This window comes from Chionomys nivalis, chromosome 15, assembly GCF_950005125.1.
Source record: "Chionomys nivalis chromosome 15, mChiNiv1.1, whole genome shotgun sequence".
NCBI classification, from domain to species: domain Eukaryota; kingdom Metazoa; phylum Chordata; class Mammalia; order Rodentia; family Cricetidae; genus Chionomys; species Chionomys nivalis.
In genome coordinates, this window is record NC_080100.1 from 23,233,692 (window position 1) to 23,260,428 (window position 26,737).

Here is a 26,737-nt window from a genome sequence, read left to right on the forward strand (position 1 = left end):
ATAATTTTAAAGTTTATATTATAACCTAATTATATGTTTTAACCCTTGCCAAAACAATTTTAAAAGTATTTAAAAGCTTTTAAAATTGTCTGGATATTAAGTAAATGTCATTAAATAAAAGGAGACAAAAGGCTGGAGAGCTAGCTCAGTGGTTAAGAGTGTTTCAGAGGACCCAACTTTGGTTCTCAGCACCTACAAGATGGTTGCTGTAACTTTATTCCCAGAGGATCTGATGCCCTCTTCTGGCCTTTTTGGGCAACAGGCACACATGTGGTGCACTGACATACATGCATGCAAAACACCTATGCACATAAAAACAACAGGAGACCGTGAAGTTAAATGCTTTACAAATGAAATGATTCTTACTTGGATCTGAAGTGGCGTTAGGAAATTTCAGAATAGATTTGAATGTTTTTTCCTTGGCATATGAATGGTTTTGAAGTGAAGACTGGGTGAGCTTTTGAGTGCCCTAAGTGGGGGGAAAATGTGCATCATTTAATCTTATGCCTAGATATTTGCAGTAAGCCAAAAAAAAAAAAAAAAACCCAAAAATATTTTCAGCACACAAGAAATAACTACTGTGATTTTGTTTCAGGCTCCCTCTGTGCTTGACAAACAACTGGGCTATAGTCAGGAAGTGTTGATTCTAACCTCAAAAGTCAGAACCCACTTATCCCAGCCCAGCCAGGTGAGTCTGGTTTTAAGGAAACAAGAAAAGCGTGAGTAGGAGGAAGCAGGTGGCTGTCACTCTATGGCCACCAGGCTGACCTAAGGACCATTCTCTTCACTTTTTTTCAGTAATCTCAGATATTCTCTATTGCTGTCTACTTCCCAGGAGAGAAAATTCCACTAGACATCTCAGAGAACAGAAAGAATCCTAACGTTTCCTCCAACATCAGGTCTTTCTGCCAACAGTCATTGGGTGTGGTGTGTGTGTACACATATGCATACCAAGACACAAGTGTGAAGGTAACAGAACAGCTTGCTGGAATCAGTTTTCTTCTTCCACCAAGTGGGTCCCTCAGTTCAAAGTCAGGTCACCAGGCTTGGTGGCAAGTACCTTTAGCACTGAGTCATCTCTCTAGCCCACCAACAATCACTTTCAAGGCATCAGCATATCTGATGTCATGAAAGACTGCATGAAAAATATCAATAACTGTGCTACTCACAGCTGTGTGTGTACCCCCTTGCAGAACAGTGAAGGTGGAACACTGCCACTTATGAACACATTCAAATCTTGCCTTTCTGAACTCAAGATTCTTCTATGATACTTAATGGGAAATCAGTATCATCCCTAAAACTAAGTAAAAACAAATTACGATCATTTTCAGTTTAAGAAAACAGAAATACCAGCTCAGAAAGATTTGTGACTCATTCTAAAAGCTAAAGTTGGGAATGCACTTTGACACCCGTATCACAAGGCCATGGGTTCACAAGATTAATTAGAGGAAAAACACAAACCATCTGGATTGTTCCAGCATCCTTGGGACATCCTCCCTGAGAGGAATGGGAAGCTCCAGTCCTTTCATAAGCCTCATCCAAAACTTCCCGTGAGATGTAACAAGTGCTCTCTCACCCCAGACCCCTGTGGTCCCAGCTCTTGTTTGTTCTCATAGGTTTCTCTCTGTTTCCTTACTACACTGTAAGCCTCTCTAGAGTACTGTCTGCTTTAGCTTTGCATAACTACTTCGGTGGATCTCAAACCTAGCTGTACATTAGAACGACTTGATCCTTGACCTCACCCACAGCATTTCTGATCTAATGAGTCTGAGTGAGACCCAGCTCTTAAGATCTCAGTTAAAGGCTCCCCAGATGGGGAGCTAGGAGATGGCTCAGTGGGTAATGATGGTTATTGTACAAGCTTGAGGGCACATGCTCAGGACACAAAGAAAGCTAAGTATGGCCACATGGACATAGCACCCAAGCACCAGGAGGCAGAGGCTGGTGGAGACAAGAGATTGGCAGCCAGCCTAGTCCAGAAAGGTGCAGGATCAGCGAGACCCAGTCTCATGGAAATAAAATGAAGAGTAGTAAGAAATGTCCCATGGTCTCCAAATATACATGCATGGCATGTTCATACACATGCATATACACCTGATACATAGAACACACACACGCATGCAGTCACAGAAAGAAGACTTTCCTCTTAGCATAAGCATAGAAAATAATAGGACTCGCTATGGCATCTCCATACATATATTGTGTTGTCTTTTGACCCTTTATTCTCTTTTACCACTCCCCCTCTTCTCCTGCTGGTCCCCTTTCTCCTCCCAAATAGTGTTCCCTCTACTTTAATGTCATATTTTTAAAAAGCCTACATTCTGCAAGCAATGTCCACTGTGTATAAATCGAACCAAATATACGTAAAACTATTCTAAGTAACAAAGAGTGAAAATCATTTAAACTAAAGGATGAAGTACCTAAGTAACAAGGTCATCAGTATATGAACTCAGGACCTCATGTACCATAGGAACCTGGTAGGTGGTTGGTAAAGTGAATGCTGAAGACCTTCTTGTGAATATGGAAAGCATCTTAATTGTGCTAGCATCCTACAGAGCCTGTGGGTACTCAAGTGTCAAACTTAGGAAAAGAAAAAGAACTTGCCTCAACGTATTGCACAGGCTTTCGCCTGGAGCTTGCTTGCTTCATTCAAGTTCTGATCCAAAGATGTGGAATAATATCTCCACTACTGGTGGAGTTGCCCATCATTTTGTTTCGTTTTGTCTTTTGACTGTCTGTTTGAGAGGGTCTCACTATTCAGTGCAAGTTGACCTAAAACTGTCTGCCCTTCTACCTCAGCCCCTTTAGTGCTAGGATGAGAGGCATGGACCAGCACCTTCAGGTGGACCTGCCCTTTCTGGCAGTGACAGAAGGGAGTACTTAAAGCTAAAAAGCAACAGAACTACCCTTAGAATGAAGGACAGTCCTGAGTTATGTCTACAACAAGCAAGATAAATAAAACTGACTCTGGAGTCTGGAGAGCCCTAAAAATATTGAAATTAACTAGTTTTGAGATTTTTTTATTTTTATTAGCATATATCAATTGTACAAAATAATCAAAACAATGCATTTTATTGTGGCATTTGTTTGTGTGTGTGTGTATGTGTGTGAGAGAGAGAGGTGCATATGTGAGTGGGAAGGTATGTTCTTCCGTGTGGAGAGAGAGAGAGAGAGAGAGAGAGAGAGAGAGAGAGAGAGAGAGAGAGATGTGAGTGGGCAGGTATGTTCTTCCCTGAGGAGCAGGCATGCAGAGGCAAGGAGAGGACATCACTGGCATTTTCCTCTATGGCTCTCTACCATATTCTCTGGAAACGAGGGTTTGAGGAGATGGCTCAGTGAGTATGAGCACTTGCTGCACAAGTTCAAGAATCTGTTTGAATCTTCAGCGCCCGTGTAAAACCAGCTTAGCTAAAATGGCACACTTGTGGCTTACATTACAGTTCATAGCAGCAACAAAGTTACAGTTATGAAGTACCAACAAAATAGTTGTATTGTTGGGATCAGCACATGAGGAACTGTATTAAAGGGTTGCAGCATTGGAAGGTTGAGATACATTGCTCTATGGGCTTTACATCTGTTATTCAAACAGCTGGGATGTGCTTCCCAGAAGCCTTTTATACTTAAAGAAAGAAATTGTGACTTTTAACTCAGAACTGAGAAATATTCTCGCACTGAACACTAATTAATTTGCCTTGAGAAATGTGAACAACAGGTCCCCTAAGATAATTTCTCAAAATCTTACCAAAACTCTTTCTACCATGTTTTCTCCAAAAACAAAGTCAGAACTGCAGCTTTGAAAAGAACGCTTATCTTCTGTTGGTTGGCATCTATTAAACAGAAATAAGCATTTAGTATTTTAAATTTGTGGAGGAAACCACTTTAAGCCTTAGCGGGCAAAATAAACAGGTGGTTCAAACATAAGCATTGTTCATATGAAATGAGTGAGAAGGGAAAACTTGAGCTGGAGACTTTCAGGGGTGATATCAGAATATTGTTGCATGCTGTTATGACATTGGCATTGACCTGTGTGGATGACCTCATGCCAGTTACAATGTGGGCTGCATGACCAGCTGGAGGGCTGCCCAGTCCTAATCGTGCTGCATTCCAGCAATCCCGAGCTATTATTCTTTATCTGAAGTGGCCAACGATGCTTTAGCAATCCAAGATTTTCAGGGTTCTTATCAATTATACTTGGATGTGCATTGTTTTAATTCTTCTACTCCAAGAAATTTGACTTTTATATTAAAATTGTTTTGCAAGATGAGAAAATCAAGCATGCAGACCTCTGTCTGTAGACAGATGTGCTAAGGGTCCTGGGCACATCCCCATGACCTCATAGTACCCAACCTGGATGGAGCCAGTGTTTGTCCACAGCCATTCCCAGTGTTCCCCCAGATAAAACATTCCTTCATCACCATTACTGCTAAGTAACATTAACGTTTCATTTAGCAGATGCATACTGCTTTCCTTTTACCTAAACAATTAATGCTAAGTAATTGTATATAGCACCAAAATTGATTAGAAAAGGGGGGAAAGGATATTAAAAAAAAGAAGGAAGGAAGATTAGTAACAAGACAACTTGTACTTGAAGTTTAGTCATATCTTTTAAAACAGTCTGACCAAAATCCATGAGATAATGAAGGCGATCCAATATTATTATGCTAATAATGTGTAGCTGAGGTATTTTGAAGAGATTTCTAAGCTAACATTCTTATAAAATGTGCTTTCAATTGAGAATCTTGTCAATTTATTCATACAGTGTCAGCAAATTACAGCGTATGAATAGTTAAAATGATCAAAGCAAACAAAAATGAAAAGGAAACATTTTGATTTTCTCATTAGGTTGAATACTCCTAATTAGTAAATCTGAGGTACTAAATTTTTCCAAATCTGAAACATTTTGAGCACTGATATAATATTGTGTATTCCTGGTCTCATTATAATGAGTCAACGTCAAAATCATTAAAAATATTGTATACAATTACATTCAGATTATATACTCAAGGTGTATGTAACTGTGTACATGTCTTTTATGTTTAGATTTTGATCTCATCCCGAAGACATTAATTACATTATATGCATTCAAATATTACAAAAATCTAAGCAAACAAACAGCCAAACAACTAAGCTTAAACACTTCTAGTCCCAAACACTTTGGAGAAGGAACAAGCTGTATAATTTTACCCTGAGGTTTCCTCTGAGACGTGTAGATCAGTAGACAGCTGGACTGAACTGGCATTTGGTAAATTTTCACTTTGCAAACCAGAGTTTGCATCAGATATCTGAAAAGGAGAGAAAATAGAGCTACCTGAAAGTTCATTAGAATTGCTCTGTCTAGAACCATCAGAAAGAAACCGGTTATAGCCACACATGTTAAAAGGTTCCAGTGTTCAGACACAGCCCCCAGCCCTTCCTGTGCCTCTTCTCACATGTTCTTCACAGCTCAGTGCACTTTGTCCTTCTACTGCCCACAGCTGAATCCAGAGACTGCGTGTTTCATTATAATATCCACCAACTTGTTGCCTTTTGTTACTTCTCCCTACTTTATCCATTTGGGCTTATTGATTACTTCTGGATTAATGGGGAACTTTCCAAGGCTATTCAGTCTGGAAATACCCTAAGAGCTTGGCTGTCACAACCACCCGCCCGCTGAAAGAGGAAATCTGCTCACCTCTTCATCCTGACATTTCCCCGTGTCAATTTGAAACTGGTTTGAGCATGTATGTAATGTGCATGGCCTATAGTGATTCCATACATGTGAGAGTGAGGGATTTCAGGGCTGCAGTAGGTCCAGCGGTAAAGAATTCATCAGGGCCAATGTTTACTGTGTTTTCTGGACACCTCTTTTTCCCCCATGGGGATTTGCAGAAGTGTTCTAGGGGTGGTTCATGTTTTCAAAGTCAGGTGGATCCTGTTTCCACTTGATTTTTTATACTTGTCAATAAAAACATTAATATTCCCTATTATACCAGGGATTTAAAAGCTGACAAATATCTACAAGAGATCATGTGCCGTGGTTAACCAAGGTCAAAGTATGTGCCGAAGATCTTGTTACTCAGATAGTTTATCCTTCAGTGTAAATGAGAGCCCACTCTTTGTCACCTGAAATAGCTTTAGGTCTTCTGGTTTGATTTATGCACAGTAAGCGGACATTGTCTGCAGAATGTAGACTTTTTAAAATGTGTGAAAGCAGAGGGAGCGGGAGAAGGAAGGGGATCAGCTGGAGAGGAGGAGGGATGAAGGACAAAGTGAGATGCTATGTCTGCATGGAGCTGTCATGATGAATCCCATTGTGTTGTATGCTAAGTCAGATGAATTTACTTTCTCGGAGCCAATGACCAAACCCAGGTCTGTGTGCTTGCTAGACAAGTGCTCTACCACTGAGCAGAAGCCTCAACCTTGTAAAGGAAAATTTTTAAATATTTCTTTCACTTTTTAAGATTGTAATTACCTTTCCTTTCCTCCCTCCAAATCCTCTCATATACTCCTCTCTGCTCTTTTCCAAATTCACTACCTCTTTTTTCACTAATTGTTGTTACATACATTCGTGTGTGTGTGTGTGTGTGTATTCCTAAATACATAAATACGACCTATTTAGTCAGTCTAATGTTGCTTGCTTGTGTATGTTTTCAAGACTGACTGCCTAAACATGAGCCTACCAAGAACAACAGACATGCTAAAGTGGGCCAGGGCAGGGAAAGTGAAGGGCAAGCCCATGAGGCTTCAACCCTAGACAAAGAAAACAGGCAACTAAGGAATGCTGAGAGCTAAGTAGTCTCCTCAGGGTTCATTAATACAAAAGGAAACCTTTTACAGACTGTAAGAAACAGTGTCGCCAAAGCTTATATTTCCATTAAACTTCTACATTAAAATAGTACCCAATGTGGTTTATAGTTCTTTAATTATTTGTGACAGTGAATATTCTTACTAAAAAGTAGCAGTGTGGATGCCATTTTATCTAGTTTTGATATGTGTCAATAAAGAATATAAGATAATAATTCTATAAAATTCACTTAAGGATAATTTTCCCATTATTTACAAATTGTATTAATTTAGTCAAACTTAAGCCACAGAATTTCATAGGTCAATTGTCTATGGAACTTCAGAGTTCATTATGGAACAGAAAACTCAGTAACAGGCATACCCAGTTGGGTTACTCTATAACTGGGAGAAATCTGTATTTATTAGACCTTTAAATTATGAAGAAATATTTGCAAACTCTTTTATAATTGAGGCAGAAAATGAAAAAAAAAAGTGATAAATAATGAGATGCAGTCACCAGAATCTGAGTTCAGTCCCCAAAAATTCAGGTACAGTAGCAAACATTATAATCCTAGGGCTGGGCAGGCATAGAGGCAGCTCTCGGGGTTGCTGGCCAGGAAGCCTAATTGTCAAACTCTGGGCCAATAAGAGACCCTGTGTCAAAAGCAAAGTGGAGGGTTCCTGGGGGATGCCACCCAAGGTTGTTCTCTGGCCTCCAAATGCACATACACACACACACACACACACACACACACAATGATATTTATAAAAGTCCTGGCAATGAAGAAATATCACTACACTTTAGATGTCATAATATATAACAAAAATTTGGTCTATACTTACTATACACACCATTCCAAAATGGTGTGTAACATTTCAAAACTTAGTGAACTTTTCCTTACAAAATTTAAGACTGATTTAACACCATTCTTCCCAACATTCTTAAATAGATAAAAGTAATTACTAGATTGTATTTAGTTAAAAATTTTAGTAATATATCAATTTAGAATTAAGAATGTTTTATCGTATAAACTACTTGTCATTTTTCCATGCATTAATAATTGATTAACTTATTATTAAAATTCAGTGGGGTCCCTCAAAATCATATCTTATAAAGAAGAGGATTTGGAAGCATAACAATTTTGGAAAATGCTGACCAAGTTCACTTTCCTCTCTTCCTCAGTAAGGAGAATACTGGGTGCCTGGTTTGGATAAGCACAGTAGTTATAGTACAAGACTACTTCCATGCTGGTTTTCCCTTCATCAAAATGGCTGTTAAATTTCACATCCGTGTGTTATTGTCATTGTGTTCATCAAAAACCAAACCAAACCAGTCGAACAACCTCAAGAGTCTGAAATCAAAGGGCTGATGGAATAACTCAAATTCCAGCTGCCCAAGTTGTGACTCACTCATCCAGAGTGTCACAGCTACAACTGCAGGCATAGGACATTCCAGAACCACACGTCTGCATGCCCAAACAAAAGAGTATGCCTTTAGCAGAGCTTTACAGTGGGGGATTCAGACCTTCAGTGTTTAGAAGAAAGAGTTCTTATCTGTCCCTGGAGGCTGCCAAGCTCCCCTGCTCCACGCACTGTAATTCTGTGTATACAATCTTGGCTGCTGTTATCTGTGAAGATGTCTGGTGTGACCTAAACTGGCAAAGCCTCACTATGACCTTGGGCAGCTGAAGTTACAGAACCCCCTACTTATTTGAGCACAGGTTCTGGCCCCTGCCTGTATCATTGCTTCCCTGAATTTTATACTGTCAGCATTCTAGAGTTCCCACTTGGGAGTGACAGCACCCACAAAATCTGGTTCAGGAAACACTCTCCAATTTAATAAGATCACTCACCAATTTAATAAGTTTCAGTGTCTCTCTTTCCAAAGGGAACTCCTTACCTTGTGCTTGATATTTTCCTTAGTTTTGCAGGATTTCAATTCACCATGCCCAAATGTTTTGCTTATGTTTTTGCAGCTTTGAGCTTGAGGTGGCTGCAAAATAGCAGGTCTTAGAACATGCTCCGAAGGCCTCACAGGACCTTGAAAGAGCAGAAAGAAAAGATCAATACATTTTGATAAAATACTCCCTTGTCCCTATTTTTAACATGATGCTTTTTAAAAAATATCACAATTAAGTTTTTAGAGACTAGTCAAAGTCAGTGCAGCCCATGAATTGCCTGCCACTCAGTTCTTAACTAGCTTTTGCCAAATAAGTTTCTTTTGATTACATGGCTTGTCTATTCAAGTATTTTTATCTCCATGTTTTGTCACTTTGTCCTTCTTACATACCCCCAACATACCACACACACACACACAGAGAAAGAGAGAGAGACAGAGAGAGAGACAGAGAGAGAGACAGAGAGAGAGACAGAGAGAAAGACAGAGAGAGAGACACAGAGAGAGACAGAGACAGAGAGAGAGACAGAGAGAGAGACAGAGAGAGAAAGAGATTAAAATATGCAAGATAAACGAAGCTTATGGACTGCCGCCAATAGGGTCCTGAGTCTACCCACTGTTCTAAATAATTTAGAAAAGCTTACTGTTTTATTTATCTCTTTCCATCTTTTTCTAAGCATTCCTCCCTTGACACTTGGGGCTTATGCCAATATTCTGAGCTTCTTCACTCCTTTGTCAAAGCTTCCCTCCTTGCCATGTGGTTGCTTGTCCACAACGTGTCTGACCTCTGTATCAACCTCAATGGTATGGCTTTTATCCCCTCTATTCATCAGGCATCTAGTGGGGTTCTATAGCATGCCTGCCCAATGTTTTTTTCTAAACTCTAACACAATTTCCCTTGTTCTTCAAATACATTAAAATTTAATATTAATAAAATTAATTTAATAATAAATATTAATTTATTAAATGAACAAATAAACAGACAAATAGATAAAAGGTGAGAGAGAGAATTTTGGGGGTTTTGAAACTGAAGAGCCATACCTTGCTCTATGCTGCTCATGTCAATATTCCTTTGCACCAGATATGATGTCATAAAAACATTGTTTTTCTTCACTATAAGAAAAAAATTAAAAATCCTTTAAAGTCTGTGAACTATTTTACATTTTTGTAGAAAAGTTCTGTTCTGAGATCACCAGTAGATGTCGCTGTTGGCAGTAATACTACTAAAGAGGCCTGGTCCTGTTAAAAATTGTGATTGCCAGGTAAATTTTGCTACCTACTTCTGCTCATTTCTCAAAACCCTAAAATTAGACTTTTATAGAAGAGGTAATCTTATTTGTAATCATTAAATAGATTAGTGCCGTGAGAAATGTTGCAAATTGAAACACTGAAGTGATAATGAATCCTGTGTGCCTCAGGATTAGCTGAGGGTATAGCTCTCATAGAATGCTCTAACACTATCAGCAAAGTCTTTATATTCACTTTTAGTGGTACTTAGGAGGGAGATGAGGATGGCAGCTATGTCGATTAGGTTTGTTTTGTTTTTGTTTTTTGTCAACTCAACAAAAGTTGGAGCCACTTTGGAAGAGTGAATATCAATTAAAAAGAAATATGTACAGAAAGATAGGCCTTTAGTAAGTCTGTGGGGACATTTTCTTGACAAATGACTAATGTGGGCAGGTTCAGCACACTCTGGGCAGTGCCACCTCTGGGCAAGTGGCCCTGGGATGTTGAAGAAGCAAGTTGAGCATGCCGAAGAGAGTAAGCCAGGAAGCAGCCTTCCTCCATGGTTTCTGCTTGAGTTCCTGCCTCCAGGTTCTGCTTGCATTCCCGTCCTGATTCCCCTTTATGACAGATTATAAGAGGTCAGGTGAAATAAACCTTTCCTTCTCCTAAACTGGCTTTTCTCAGTGTTTAGCCACAATAACAGAAAGCAAACAAAAATGACAACAATAATGCCAGGTTGTCTCCTTCAAGGTGTTGCTGGGTAGGATTGGTCACGGCTGCAAACATAGGATGTCTGGGCCTCTCAGAAGGAGGTACTGCCTTGATTCTGCAGGGGCCGGCATCTGACTAATTGAGATGACAAGGGAATAAGAAGCATTTCACTGAGGTGTTCTTCAGAGCATCATCTCATGAAGGCTGAAATCAAATTGCTGCCCTGACCTAAGCTGAATTTGGTAGCCTTTAGCATCTTTATTTCTTGAAATAGAACAAGTGGATCACATAAATTGTACTATTTTTTATCATTTCCAGCACCATTTATGATTCTGCACAGCATAAAGTAGAAATGCTGCTTACTACCAATTAGGGTCCTCCGATTTGTTCATCCTTTATATATCTGATTTTTTAAAATGAAGTAGTTATATAGATAAAGTAAAGCTATCCCTTGGTTTTACGCAAAAACAAGTGAAGCAGATTAGCTAGGATTAGCTGGGATTAGCTTCCTCTCCATTTCTTTGCACAACTTGCCATGTGGATTCAGAGAGTCAGTTGTTGCTCCTGTGACTGAAAAGTGTCTGATACACTGTTGCTCAGTCATGATTGTAATTACTGTTACTAATGTCCATTGATTGGTTTGAGGACTCTGCAGTTCTTGGATAGAGGACAATCAATCAAAAAGACAAAGCAAGCTGTTTTCACCTTGTAAATCCTCCTTGCATAAAGTACTGCTTATGGCACAAAGGGTGTAAGCCCTACTATGAAGAGAATTCTTGAAGTAAGACTCTTTTTAAAAAATTTAATTTGCCTTGGGATAATACTCTTGTATACTGTAAAGATTTGTCACTCAAATTGGTTTAATACAATGCTGATTTTCCAGTAGCCATGCAGGAAGTATAGGCAGGACGACCAGACTAAGAGAATTCTGGAAAGAGGAAAGACAGAGACGCAGTCTTCAGCCAGATGCAGAGGAAGCAAGATGAGAATGCCTTACTGAGAAAAGATACCAAGCCATATGGTTAAACAGAGATAAAAATTATGGGTTAATTTAAGTTGTAAGAACTAGTTAATAATAAGCATAGACCAAACCATTTGTAATTAATATAAGCCTCTGTGTGTTTCTTTGGGACCAGATGGGACAGAAACTTCCATCTACAAAATTCCCAACGGACTCAGCATGCAGTGTATAACAGAATTCATCTTTAAATGTAGGCATCTGTTTATTTTATATATGAAGTCCTAAAACAGTCCAAACTCAAACTTTTTGCCAAAAAATGAATGACACATTTCACTGTCTGGATCTGTGAGGTTAATAATCTTCAGACAGCCCTCTTGTGTCTGTGGCTGTGACTTCTCTGTCTGGATCTGTGAGATTAATAATCTTCAGACAGCCCTCTTGCATCTGTTCCTGTGACTTCTCTCTGATTTGTTGGTCACACTATTAGCATCTTTTTTTTTCTTTATGAAACTGGCTAGGTTCTAAGTTTTTTCTGAAAGACTTATTTATTATATAGTGTTCTGTCTGCATGTATGCCTGCAGGCCAAAAGAGGGCACCATATCTCATTACAGATGGTTGTGTTGCTGGGAATTGAACTCAGGACCTCTGGAAGAACAGCCAGTGTGTGCTTAACCACTGAACCATTTCTCCAGTCCCACTATTAGCATCTTATGATGTCTGAAAAAGAAAACTCATCATTGATAAGAATGATTTTTGAGACATCAGAGTGTCAGGATTGAGGCTCTAGGAACCTGTCATTACCTGGCCCAGAGGGGGGGAAGGTTGGGGCATCAGTGAATGATGAGGACCTCAGGCGCGTCTGAGACAAAGCTGCCACTGAAAGAAGATTCAAATGCAGGCCGTTAAGAAGTGTATCTTCTGTCTAGTTTGATGGGGATTCTGTTCTTTGGAGAAAAATTTAGATCTCTAATTCAAAGAAAAGTATTTTTTATATTTTTATCAATTGAAACAAAGACTACCTCTGGTGATCATAAATTAACTTTATTTTCACTCAACTCAGTAACTATTTCTTGAATGTATTAGACATTCTTTGAACTCATACTGAGTGGAGATATGTGCACATAAATTGCTGCTTTACACAGTCCAAAGACAGTAAAACCCATTAGGCACAGCATAGCCTTAGGTATGTTAATGTGAGCATGGGCAAACTGTTCTCAACTGGCTCAGAATACAGTGTATGATGAACTTCTTCTCAAAGCGCCAGCATGTTCTTATTTTGTAGGTGCTTACTTATAAATGTCCAGTTGGAAAATTTTTTTTAGTAATTTCACATGCAGAATAATAGTCAAACTATACCTACCTCCTGGAGACCCGGAATCTGTACTATAAAGCGTGACAGATGAAGACCTTATGCGTTTTCTTGAGAAACCACCGAATTCTGAAAGAAATTCAACAGGAATTGTATTTACAGTAACACACAACACGAGAGTAGAATCAACCACTTTGTGTGGGTAGGTCATCATTACACAACATGCTGACTCGTGGAGCCCAACATTAAATACGAGGGGTCTTAGATGATTATAAACCTACAGACACCAGATTAGCATGGTTAGGAACGAATCTTGTGCAGGAAACTATATAGAGCCTCAAGTTCAGCCTAGAATCACAGAGGCTATGCTCATGTCACTGTTCTCGGGTATCCACCTGTCGTCTTTCAAACAATCCATTTGCACACCTAAAAACAAGGAAAACCATTACGTCTTATAGAGTCGGTGTCACAAGCCGCAAATGCTCGTGCTTTACTTATTTTCTTTGTATGAATATTGGGGTTTCACAACACAGGACGTAATTCGTTACCATGTTCTGCCATTTCATCCAGGCTGTCTTCTACAGGTCTCTGGAAAGACACAAAAAAGCTGCAAATTTGCTGTTATTGCATTAATTCCCCACCCTGCCTCTGTATAAGAGAATTTCAGGAGCCAGGGCTCTTCAGCTCACGGGGACAAAGTGACACACTACAGTTTCACCAAGAATATGGCAACAGAGAAGTCTACCCAGTGGTTATAGATTTCAGTGATTATAGAATCTTTTCTGAACACTCATTTAAAATGTAGGTTTTTGAGGCACCTGCTCTCAGGATTCTAAAGTGGTTGATCTGGAGTAAGAATCTGCTTTTTGAACAAAGGAGTAAAGGTAGTTTATTTTGTGAGCAGTTCATTAACAACTGTGTAAGAACGAATTCTCACAACCACAATAAGGTAATGGGTGGGGACAGCTAATTTTCCAACTCCTATGGTTCTAGGATGATGTTTCCACATTAGATAGACTCTATAAGCCCTTTCAAACTAATATTGCATGCTGGAGTTTTTATACCCTGTTTTAGGATCTTTAAGTAGCAAGGACCTAAGGAGCTATTTAACTTTCCTAATCTTTTTCTTTTTCTTTCTTTCTTTCTTTCTTTCTTTCTTTCTTTCTTTCTTTCTTTCTTTCTTTCTTTCTTTCTCTCTTTCTTTCTTTTTTTGTAAATCACCTTTTAAAAGCCATTCCAAATAAGCATATTATTTTAGGCAAACCACTTTACCACAACTTAGAGATTTCAACCAAACTGATGTCTCTGAGTCTCAACTCCAAGAGCATTCAGGTAGTGGAGAAGGCCAAAATAAAATCATGCAGCTACCATATCAACTACCTCCTTAAAGTATGCCTTATCGAAACCAGAATAGTTTGATCTTACCTTGAAAGTGCGTTCTCCTTTCTCAAAAACAAATGTTGGTTGAGCAATGACATATTTTTCTGCAAAAGAAAGGAGTGTTCAAGAATTCAAAGCACAGTTACATCTCTAATGCCACCTAAAAATACTTGGGTTTTTTGTTTGTTTTGATTTTGGGTTTTTGTTTTGTTTTGCAATTTCCTTGCTGTGGTGATTTCAATGATTATAGCCCCATTAGACTCATATATTTGAATATTTGGTCTCCAGTTGGTGGAAATGTTTGGGAAGGATTAGGAAGTATAACCTTGTGAGAGGAGGTGCATCACAGGAAGTGGGCTTTGAGGTTTCTAAAGCCCATGGCAGCCCACTGTCTCTGTCTGCTACCTGCCAATCAGGATATGAGCTCTCAGCTACTGCTCCAGCATGATGCTTGCCTCCCTGCGACCATGCCCTCCACCATGATGACCATGTACGAACCCTCTGAAACTGTAAGCCAGTCCCCAACTAAATGCTGTCCTTTATAAGTCGCCTTAGTCAGATGTCTCTTCAGAGCAATAGTAACCCCAACTAAGACAGCAGACTTAGTCCCTCCCTCCCTTAGTCCCTCCCTCCCTCCTTCCCTCCATGTCTCTCACTGCCTTGTGGTTATGGATCAAGATGTGAGCTCTCAGATGTTTCTTTGTTCTGCCTACAGGGACTCTAACCTGAAACCATTAGCCAGATTAAACTCTTTATTTTTAATAAATTGCCTTGGTCAAGGTGTTTTACCATAGCAGCAGAAGAGTATTCAACACTTACCTTAGATAAAATGCAGATGATTTCCAATGAATATAGTTAGTAACAGAAATAATATTCAGGGAAAGTGATAGTATGTAAGCAAGGAAAAAGATAATCTCTTAAAGGAACGTGTGCTGGTTGTAGGTGCAACTCCTCATATAGTAAAACAACAACAAAACCATGCTGTAAGAGTTCAAAGAACACTAAACAGAATCACTTGTCTTTAGAACCTCATCGGGACAGTGTTTAAGAATAAAAATTTCAATAGGTAAGAAAACTCATCTGAGAATAGTTCTATTTGCATTGTATCCTAAGGTGCAAGCAGCTGGACACAGTGAAGTTTTGCCTATATTTCAGCTCTCAGGAGGTGAAGACGAGAGGATTATGAAATAATTACCAGTATATTGTCTTGGCATGCATTTAAAATGCATGGGTGCACTAATTGTATCCCTCAGCCTAATAAAACTCAATCTGAGGAATTTGGAGACTGGAGACCCTGTCTCAAAACAAATCACAACCTGCGTACAGAAGAGGCAGACATGCACTATGTTCCATCCATGAAATAATCCCTCAGACTTATATTTCTTCACTGGAGTTGTCATATACTAAACCATGTTTTCAATATTTAGGTTAAAGATTAGTCTTACACAAAATTACAAAGTACATGAAACACTGCCAGCCTTATTCATCTTTCCTCTTTTCTCTTCTCCCTCTCTCATTTCCTTCCTTAATTCTTTTTTCAGTGCTGGCAACTGAATCCAAGGTCTGGGCAAGCACTCTACCAGCACTGCGCTTACATTTTATTTTGAGACAGGCCTCAATAAGTTGCCTAGGATGGCCTTGAGTTGGCTTTTCCTTACTCTGCTTCCCAAGAAGTGGGAAACATGGTCTGCAGGAACTGGCTTGGCTTCTTTGGATTTTTTTTTCATCTTGGGTAAGACAATGGAGAGAAATCCATTTGTTCTAAAATGTGCATGAATGATTGATTACATTTTTAACTATCATCACTCTATAAATCTTAAGAAGTATTGTGTAGGAGTTAAAGCAAAGCTTGGTCTCTGGTGTTAGGAATGTTGAGTACAACTTGGCTCCAGAATTAGGGACATAGAGCTAAATGATGACAATATGTTGTTAATGAGCCTAAGTCAAACATCAGTCCAAGCTGTCTCCTTTTAGCAGCTATTATCAACATACTGTCAGTTCTCTGATGAACTAATTTTCATCCCCAAGCCTAATAAATAAAGCTCTGGTTGAAGAATGTTGAGAAACAATCACACAATCACTGTGTACATATCCACAAATTTCATTCCTCATGAACACATCCTATAAGTTAGTGTCTAAAACTCTACCACAATAACTAGTATTTCCCCCAGGAACCAGTTGATCTAGAATAATTTCCTCTTCCATGCCACTGAGATACATTATTCGGTTCTTATACACGATCTTCCCACTATCTTCCCTGAGAGCCAAATGGCCTCCCACCATGTGGAGACTGCTTTGCAATTCTGGCATTCTTATAATATGGAACTTTGATTAATTCTTTGTTCTTTTATAAAATAAAAGAAACTGCATTAGATTTGAGCTATACGATTCCTTAGTGACTGAAAAGAAACAGTTCCAGAGAATGTACTATAGACATCAATTATAAATTAGAATGATAAATGGCACTCTTGTGAAGTAGCCTTATGGCAGTCATTATTAAAACAATGTAACTTCCTCTAGTCCTAGGTAAATAATACCTTGACTTCCCCTCTGTCAAAACATACAATTGAAAACAGGCAAAATAACCATCAATGGTAGCATTAAGAAGTTTACCACAAAGACTGCTTGTAGCTTGGAGGACGTATTGTAAAATACAATGGCTATTTGTCAGTTCAGCAAATATTGAGAATCATTTTTTTGTTAGTACTATGGTAGGTGCTAGAGATTCATAGGTTTATAAAGCTGTGTTAGTGTTGGCGCAGCCTCCTTTCTCTCATTGACACTGCCTACCTAGCACATGGATTAAAACAGGCTTCACACTTTGTTCTAACTAGGTTTTTCTCAAGTCTATGCAATTTTCTTTCTTCTTATTTCAAGAAAAGACTCTAAGCATTTATTAGCTCAATGGGCCTGTAGTAGGATGACCCAGAAGGAGAATTTAAAAATAGGAAAAAAGCCTTTAAAATTATATTTTAAAAATATAGTGTTTCCCCTCTGATAACGTCATGAATGAGCCCCTTTACTCTACAGAGATGTATTGTGAAGTGTCGAAGGCATGTTTAAGACTCTGGATTTGTGGTGAAGCAGTGAATTGAGATGGGAATGGCAAAGCCTATTCCTTCATCTCTTGTTCCAGGGGGCAAAAGAAATAGAAATAAATGTACCAGGAGTCCTAGCAACCCCATCAGGGCCAAGCCCAATCACCTAAGTCCATCCACTAGAAGCTACTTATAAGGTTTTTACCACCTCCTACTCGTGCTTCCTTAGGGACTAAGTTTCTAACCTATAGGCAATAGGAAATAACTGGGATCCAAACCATAGCATTAGTATAAAGCCAAGACAGGTCTGCCAGCACAAATTATGCTCTAAATGGATACTATGTACCATCTAGCACCATGCCAAGGAAAATCTATAAATAACATCTTTTTCAAACCTTGTTGATTCATCATATGTACATATGCACTTCTACTCCAGTTGAAAATCAGAACACGCAGCAATAAAGAGTTTCAAGCAGTGGTGAGGTGGCATGGGACCACAGAGTCACAAAAACCAAAGAGAAATGAGAGCAGCAATATTTTGGATCTGGAAACATAAAGATAGGTGGTACCTGATTTAGTAGGCCAGGAAAGCTGAACTGAAAGCTCAGGATAGCAGTGGGGATACAGAACGGGACCCAGTGCACCGTGCCCCAGGAACACCCCAATTCTAATAGATAGAACCAAGAACTTCTAGAAGAAGAAATGAAATTGGGCTCAAGATAGGAAGATCTAGCATATATTGGCAGCAAAGTAACTTAATTGTCCTACTCCCAGCCTATCAGAAGTCCGAGATCTTCACCTTTATCCAGGACACCCATCTAAATACCTTGGCAAGAGCTCAGCTCAGTGTTGTCTGTGTATGCGATGGCTCTGCTTCTCAGGACCTTCCCGTGCTGTGGCAGTGTTTACAACAAATACGCAACTTTCCCGTTATTTTAATACATACCACAATTTCCCTATCCCGAAAAATTAGGATGAATTAGAAGTTTTTGCCTCTATTTTCTATTTCCATATGTGATGGAGGAGGGTCATCTTTCTATCTGTTGCTTTCATTGGTTAATTAATAAAAAAAACTGCTTGGCCTCTGATAGGGTAGAATTTAGATAGGCAAAGTAAACAGAACAAAATGCTGGGAGAAAGAAGCCAAATCAGTGAGTCGTCATGATTCTCCCACTCCAGACAGACACAGGTTAAGATCTTTCCTGGTAAGCCAGCTCGCGGTGCTACACAAAATATTAGAAATGGGTTAGATCAATATGTAAGAGCTAGCCAATAAGAGGTTGGAACTAATGGGCCAGGCAGTGTTTAAAAGAATACAATTTCCGTGTAATTATTTCGGGTAAAGCTAGCTGGGTGGCAGGAAGCAGCCCCGACGGCCGCTCCTCACAACACATGTTTAGTTGACACCCAATCTGTTGACTATCCCTCCATCCACTATAAAAGCAGCTGGTGATTTTGCTGATGAGTCATCTTAGAGGAAGGGATTTGGATCCAGTGGACCACAAGGAGGGTCTTGAAGGTAGAGGAAACTAAGAGAGAAGCAACTTTAGCCTGGGTCTGAAAGCCTAGTGACCGTCAGGTTTCTGCTACTTGGTTCCCCAGCCTAGAAACAGTATTCTTCTCATGGCAGCCTGGTAGTTGAGGGTATGGAGAAACTGAATCCTTGTACCTGCCAGAACCAAACCGCCATCGCCAGGGCTGGTAAACCATGTCCACACAAGCCTTGTTGGCCACACCAGGAAAGAGGGTGGCAGCAACCTCTCTGCAGAGGCAGCCCTGCCAACTGGGTCACTCCTAATTGCTACCAGGACTGGAATTCTCCCCTTGTACTGAATCCTTGGCAGGCTCTGTGTGTTCCTCTACCTTTCTTTCATGTGCCTGTTTTTTTTCTTTTCATGTGCCTATTTTCTTCTCTGTTTTTTTTTTTTTTCTCCTCAGGTGTTCTTTGTTCTCTAATACTTTCCTTTGTGTCCCATATTTTTCTGTCACTGCCAAAGCTTGAAAACAGTTTAAGACCTGTTGTCTCATTTTTTTGTTTGATTTTTAATTCTTCTCTCTCTGTGTCTCTGTCTCTCTCTGTCTCTCTGTCTCTGTCTCTCTCTCCATATGTCTCAGAGGCTTGCCTTTAACTACTGATCCTCTTGCCTCTACCTCCTGAGATCTGGGATTACAGGCATGCACCACCACTTGGCTTGTGTGATCCTTCCTGTATGTACAGATCTTTTTACATACCCAGACATGACAACTCTCTATATATGAACATATAACAATACACGAGGCTACAACTTGCATAGAAAACCCTCATTTAAACTTGAATTCCTTTTCCCTTCCTCTGGGTCCTAAGCTGTCAGCGGTGGATATTACTTTGTGGTAGCTCTGATGGAATTGGATCTCTTCTCAAAATGGCATTTTCTTTTCACTTCCTTATTCTTAGCCTGAGTATTCTTCTGCCTCCCCACCCCTCAAACCCTCTTGAAAACAGTTAATATCAGTATGGTCCTGTATTCAAGCTGTGGCCAGAAGTAGTCTTAGAAATTCTTGCTCCTCAAAATGTAGTCCTTGGGCTGGTGGGCTCCGTGAATAAAACACTTGGAGCTCAAAGGTCAGCATCTGGATCCTGGGGACTCACTTAAAGTCAGTAATCCCAGCACTCCTGTGACAGAATGGGAGACAGAGACAAAAGAATCTTTGGAAGTTTGTGGGCCAGCTAACATTAATGTTTGTAGCAGTGAACAATGAAAGACCCTGGTGGAAGACAAGGACCAACACCTGAGCTTGTCCTCTGGCCTCCATGTGTACACACGTGTGTAATATACTCTACAGAAACATCACACACACACACACACACACACACACACACACACACACACGTGTGATTGAGATAAACCCGCAGCATTAACCTGAGTTTGTTAGAGATGCAGACTGAGTTAAAATCTATACTCTGCACCCTTTCTTGGTCTTTCTTGGTGAGTTAGTCATTGAAGAAGTCTAGAAGAACACAGGATTTCTGTGAACCAAGGTCAAGTTCATAAGGATAGCAGTAGAGACTCTTGAAGTCAGTGAGCGACTCTGTGGGATGTGCTAAGACTGCTGGCAATTAGTGAGGGAATTGTGCCATTTCAACCACAAGAATGGCTGATTATGGTTGAGTGTAAATTTATAGGCCACTTTAATCAATTTAAAATGAATCCCTATGTTGCAGATAATGGAATGTCACTGTTGATATTGAAACTAATTCAGATTTGCATGATTTCCTTTGAGATGTAGAAGTTTGCTGTTTTAAAAATACATCTGGAATCTGACTATTTTTCATGAAAAATATTTAGATGTCATTCCATGAGATTATTAAACATTAATTAAAATGTTCATTTCTGAAAAATTAGCCTAGAAGCATACATTTCACCAAAAGTTTTTGTGACAGCTTTAAGAGTCTTCAAAAGAAATATGAATTATTTGAAGTCTGTAGTGTGAAAAATGATCACATCTTTAGAGAAAATAGGCAATCATAGCAAGTGACCTCAATTGCTTCATGGACCCATGGGAAGGGGTGGGATTTTGTTTGTTTATTTGTTTGCTTGCTTCTTTGTTTAAAGAAACAACAAAATAAACAAAATCCAGAGTTTTATTAAAATCTCCCAAGGATGTTCTGAGAAAGACAAAACATAATCCCAAAAGATGGAATTGGTGTGAAGTCACACATGATGTTCTGTAGCAAAACACAATCCCAAAAGATAGAATTGGTGTGAAGTCACACATGATGTTCTGTAGCATTTCTACTACACAAAGGGGACTCTGTGAAATGCACACAGAAATAAGCAGCAAATTATAATATTTAAGAACCTGCCTTTATAGGTTAAGATGAGGGGACCACAGAGTCTCGTATCATTATTTATTACCGTAGTGAACTCTCATTTCTATTTTATGAGATGCTTTGCTCTGGTTTGAAAGCAGAAGACAGGACCCAGAATGAATCAGGCAGTCTGCACGGCAGGTTTTCAGCCTGGCTCGAAGCACAGGCTCAAAGAGTCAGTTCCTGCAGCCCCTTCAGGCTGGTCATCCCTGCTGGAGTTATGAGCAATTTGTGTATTATAAATGTAAGACATACGGAAATATGCCAAATAAAGGGCGGAAAACCCTTTCTCCTGGCTGTCTAATTCTGCAACTTTAAATGCTACTTTCCATTTTTTTTTTTTTTTTTGTTAGAAAAGGAGTTATCAACTGCCAACTGTAGGGGACTTAGAAGTTCTTAGTTCGGATTCGTATCTAAGTAGTATGTACTGGAAAGTTCTTAGTTCGGATTCGTATCTAATGTAGTATGTACTGGAAAGAATAAAGTGAAGAACACTGTTTCCCTACTTGTGACTACTAAGTCATTTTTGGAAAAAGAATCGTTTCACAGTAGGACACTATAGGAGATGAGAGGAATCTGTCACACTGAACACAACCAGCCACTCAATATGTTGAGCCTCGGCAAAACAGTAACAAGAGAAAATATTACCTTTTGCAAGAATATACCCATTTCTCCATAATTTGAAGGTGCTATTTTGTTATTAAGAAGACTGCTGTGTTATGTGCCTCTGTGAGAAGGGCTCCTGTAACCTTAAATGTGTTTATTAGAGCATCTGTGGGCCTCTGGAGTGATAGATAATTCTAGAGTGATCTGCTTGCTCTTTCTCTACACCATTACCTCGTTTGGGCCTGAGGGCTAATAAAGATGCAGACTGTGTCCCTGGATGTGCTTGGTCAACCAGTACCATTTGGAAATACATATTTCATTTGACAGCATTTGTAATCACATATTTTCCCTGAGAATAGCTCACAGTGTGAAAAGCTTCCATATGCTGTAATGGAGCCTCACTTCGCTGAGGGAGAGAGGAGCAGAAATACAATCTAGGTTTCGTGGGATACCGAAGATGTTTCCTGAGCAGACACATGGGTTCAAAGTGCCTTATTCTTAATATTAATCTCAAATAATTGTCAAGCTGTGTTTACTGTTAAAATTAAGCACATAATTTTGATGCAAAAATATCTTCTTCATAAGAATTAAACTACTATTCTAAAAGACTTCTCATCGGTTACCATATATTCATGCATTTAATTCAGATAAACTACATCCTTCCTTCTCAGCAGACAGATAACACTGTTTTTGAATTACTTCATGATTCACAAAACACAATCGTGATGAAGATAATGAATGTGAGTTTCTCAGGTTCCTAAAGCCCATCCGACTCTGTCTTGAGTCTTTGAGCAAGCGGCTTAGCACAGTGCTCTACTGTAGTTGGGTCCTTGCAGGTCTAGCCAGCAGAAAGAAAGCCAGCCTGTTACCATTTATGTGACCTGAAACTTTCTCAGGAAAGTTGAAAGTGACCCTTTAGGTGTAATATCTCATGATCATTGGATTCTCGGAATAAATCAGTCTTGGAGGATCAGAAAACATTATTCTAATTGCGTGATGACATTTTAATTATTCTAAGTGGTGAATTGCCACTTTAACATTTTAAGGGTGTAAAATGGCATTAACCGCATTCACATCACTGCTAAGGATCACCATAACCCTCTCCCCAGAGCTTCCTTCGCATCCTTCACCCGAGACATGGCTTCATTTAACAGTAAATGCCTCATTCCATAGCTTTTCCCTGGTCCTGAAAATTACCATTTACTTTCTGGCTTTGACATTTCCACATACTTCAGAGAAGTGGGGTATTCAATATTTGTCTTTTAAATTTGTCAATATTTGTATTTAAAATTGTGTGTGTGTGTGTGTGTAGCACAGTGTACACATGGGGGAGCTGGTTCTCTTTTTCCACCATGTGGGTTCCAGAATGGGAATTCAGGTCATCAGACTTGGTTGCAAGTGTCTTTATCTGATAAGCCATCTCCCTACATCTGTCTTTTATATCTAACTTATTTCACCTAGTACAATGTCTTCATTCATATAGTAGCAAAGGCTGAATAATGCTCAATTACCTATTTATCTGTCTGTCTGTCTGTCTGTCTGTCTGTCTGTCTGTCTGTCTGTCTCTCCATCCATCCATCCATCCATCCATCCGTCCATCCATCCATCCATCCATCCACCCACATACCTACCTACCTACCTAGCTAGCTATCTTTCTCTCTCAGGGGGTGATGAAGTGCATAGAGTATTTACAGCTTTATTTTAGGGGTATAAAGTGACATTAACTACACTATACTATATAACACATTGCTTTTTAATCTATTTGTTCAATGATGGATATTTAAGTCAGCACTTCCCCTTTTTCTCCTTCCTCATTTCTTTGATGCATTTTGCTCCATACATCTAACATCTATATGCCTTCACTAATCTCCCATCTTCTACTGTCATTTCTTCTTTTTCCCCCTCCTCTTACACACTCATTGTGTTGTCTACATGTTTAATGTTAGAATTAGTATATGTCAGGTCTGTTTTCTTCTATGTATGCAGCATTGGTGACTTAGTCATGTGAGGCTTGTGTAACTACTGAGCTACACACTGGTCCCTAAATACTCTTCTATGTTCAAATGAAATTAATCTGCAGTTACCACATCTTAAATTCCCTATCCATATGAGGTGTCAGCTTTTACACAGCTGTACACAGATGCAGTTCTTTGTCCTAACCACTGACCTTGAGCACAGTTTTCAGTTCTAGTTTTAAGACTTGTGTATAATGTCCGTGGGACTAAGTGATCTTTGTAACCTTGACACCCAGCAATTTACGAATGCCAACCACTTGAATGAACTATTTAGAGAGTAGATCTTTTCCTTTACTAAGGGTGTGCTATGATCAAGGACAATAGCAGTATTTTAAGCTTAAGGCTGAAACGGGAGACTTGCTCACAGAGGCAGAAGGAAGTTTCACATGTCTATGATGATACATTTTAGACTTGTTTTCATTCTTTTTATATGTCTTTAAGTGTGGCTACACTTGTTTCCTAAAACTCCCTCCAGACTTTGCTGATATTTCTTCACAACAAAAATAATCATTCTCTTTAGTTAAGTTTAGCTTAATTCCATTCTCAAAATGAAAAGCAGTGGAAAAATTTCTTAACTCTACCCATATTTGAGACTGAGACACCTTATAAATGAAGTTATCTTATTAAATAAAAAAATTCATAGTCAGCAGTGTCTTGCCTGTGGTTGGCTTATTAGTACACCTATGGAAATGCACATGAGTGTGGACACATCTTTGTCTACAACCCCATTCTCTGCAGATGACTAAGGATAACCCAGACAAGCCCAGATCAAAATGGTCTACTTCTGATGTTCTCAGACCTTTTCCTTATGTTGCTCTTTCTTTTTAAATGGCACTGCCCTGCCCTCTTTAAAACTTGTGTGCTTTTCTGTCAGCCATTCTGTGGATTTAAGCATGGTCCTCATGCTGGCTAGGTAAGTGTTCTCCCACTTAGATGTATTTGCGGGCCTCCTTTTCTTACTTTACTTTGAGACAAGATCTCACTAAGTGGCCCAGGCTGCCCTTGCCAGAACTCGCTCTTAGGCCAGCCAGACTTTGAGCTTGGTGACTCTTTTGCTTCAGTCTCTGGAGCACTTGGATCACAAGCATGTGTCCCCATACCTACTATATCCTAGCATCTAGCAAGCTGAATTGGAACAAGAGAAGATTTGATCCAATTGCTTCAGGATGTCATTAAATCCCTCCAGGTCATTGTCCCTGGCAGAAAGTCTAGATCATATTCCTATGAGCATTTAGCTGGCTATCACCATCTTTAGCAGGTGAGATATCTGATCACCAGGTAGAAGGAATGCAACTTTAGAAAGAATAAAGTGTTTAGTACATTTTAAATCCTGACTTTTGGGTATTTTGCTAGATTTGCCCATCCACTTCATTAAAAAGCAACTCAGGTGTGAAATTTCCTTTGCCAAAATGTTGATTAAAATTTCAAGCCGAGTTAATGATTTAATAGAATGGCTGACCCAACATTTGAAATGTCGCCTCCTGTTTAAGTTAGAAAAGAAAGCTGGGCCTGGGACTGTAGCTCTGTAGCTGAGTACTTGCCTAGCACGCATGAGATTCTGGCTTCAATCTTTAGCACTGTCAAAAACAAAAGGTGAATTAATTACAGTAGTGACCATTATTCAGCCCCTTTTAAGTTTGTACATTTGAAGAATCAAAACCCAAACCATTTCTCTCAAGCCATTTCGGTCAAGTTAAAAAAAAAATGGTGCATTACTTTGCTTAATACTTCATAAGATGTAAGACACGGGCTCTCAGCATTAAACAAAACTGCTAGCCTGGCCCGCAAGTTGCTGGTGTAGGGCCCATAGGTTTGCAGTGACACAGTTTTATTTTCTTACCAGTTTTGGTAAAACTTAAATTACCCTCCTGATTCAACTGGATGCATTTCAAATCCATATGGAATTTAACTGGTGACTTAGTAGCAGCCAAACCACAGAATGAGTTCAAGGGCACCAGCCACCAGGGCAGTTCTTTTGCAAATTTACCTGAGTGTGGAACAGGTAGTGAGCATGGCTCAGTCAACCCAGACTCAGGCCTGACTCAAGGTTATCTTAGCTACCTTTTGTAATGAAATAAATAAAGTGTTTAATGGTGTCTGGAGTATAATTAAGGTTCCATAAACACAATTTGTTTATAGGTGATATGTGAATGCTGTGGTATGGTCTAAGATACAAACTACTTTTCTGCTCTCAAAAAGGTTGTAAAACATTGCAACATTAGTGGTTGTCTCCTCAAACCACAGGATCTTGTAAGTCCCTCACATAACACAGAATAGAAAATAAGGATTACGGTTATATTAGTACTATGTTCCCTTCCCCACTTGTGGCTGCACATGGGCACGTGGGCTGTAGGTATGCCAAGGCCTTACCCTTCATCCCATGGGGCCTCCAGACTCCACCTCTGAACGCTGTGCAGACTTTATCACTGTTGTATGTATGCCTGATAGCAGAACCCATGAGTGTGCACTTTTCCCTATGACAGCTGCAACTTCAGAAGATATCAGCATAGGTTTATGATTTACGCTGAAGGCTAGCCAAAGTTCACTACTTTGGTGGTATCCGATGACACACTGGGGTATTTGTCCCCAAGGGGCTGTTTTCAACACCAGGCAATTCTCATTACTAGCGCCATACTTATCTATCTCAGTGTGAGAAAATGTGAGAGTTACTGCAACAAGTGTCGGCAATAAATTTGTATTGAAATTATTGACATTTAAGGACCTTGGATTACCTAAGTTATTTTAGCAGCAACTCCTAGTCTTCACAAATGGATGGAAGGATCTGGCAAGGCACAGAGTCTGTATCCAGGATCAGTGTCCAGTGTTTTTACTGCAAGGTCCAGTGTCCATTAGTGAACAGAAGACTTCCTAGCTACTGACTAACTGCACAGAATACTGTCTGCAGAATGCTGTTTTGTCTGAGCAAGCTTAATAGAAAAGATGTAATCAGATTACTAAAAGCAAAGGAAGTTTGGAGCGT

At 39.5% G+C, this 26,737-nt stretch overlaps 1 protein-coding gene across 1 annotated transcript in view; it reads right to left on the reverse strand.

Annotated features, from left to right (window-relative positions):
* Ranbp3l (RAN binding protein 3 like) overlaps positions 1-26,737 on the reverse strand; it is a 43,143-nt gene that overhangs the window by 7,995 nt on the left and 8,411 nt on the right. Inside the window, exons 2-10 of the mRNA XM_057789863.1 lie at positions 14,294-14,352; positions 13,417-13,456; positions 12,920-12,997; positions 12,361-12,435; positions 9,701-9,772; positions 8,663-8,802; positions 5,185-5,282; positions 3,743-3,827; positions 367-469 (exon numbers count right to left, since the gene is read on the reverse strand). Of these exons, the coding sequence (XP_057645846.1) occupies positions 367-469; positions 3,743-3,827; positions 5,185-5,282; positions 8,663-8,802; positions 9,701-9,772; positions 12,361-12,435; positions 12,920-12,997; positions 13,417-13,456; positions 14,294-14,352 (750 nt within the window). The remainder of the gene's footprint in view (positions 1-366; positions 470-3,742; positions 3,828-5,184; positions 5,283-8,662; positions 8,803-9,700; positions 9,773-12,360; positions 12,436-12,919; positions 12,998-13,416; positions 13,457-14,293; positions 14,353-26,737) is intronic.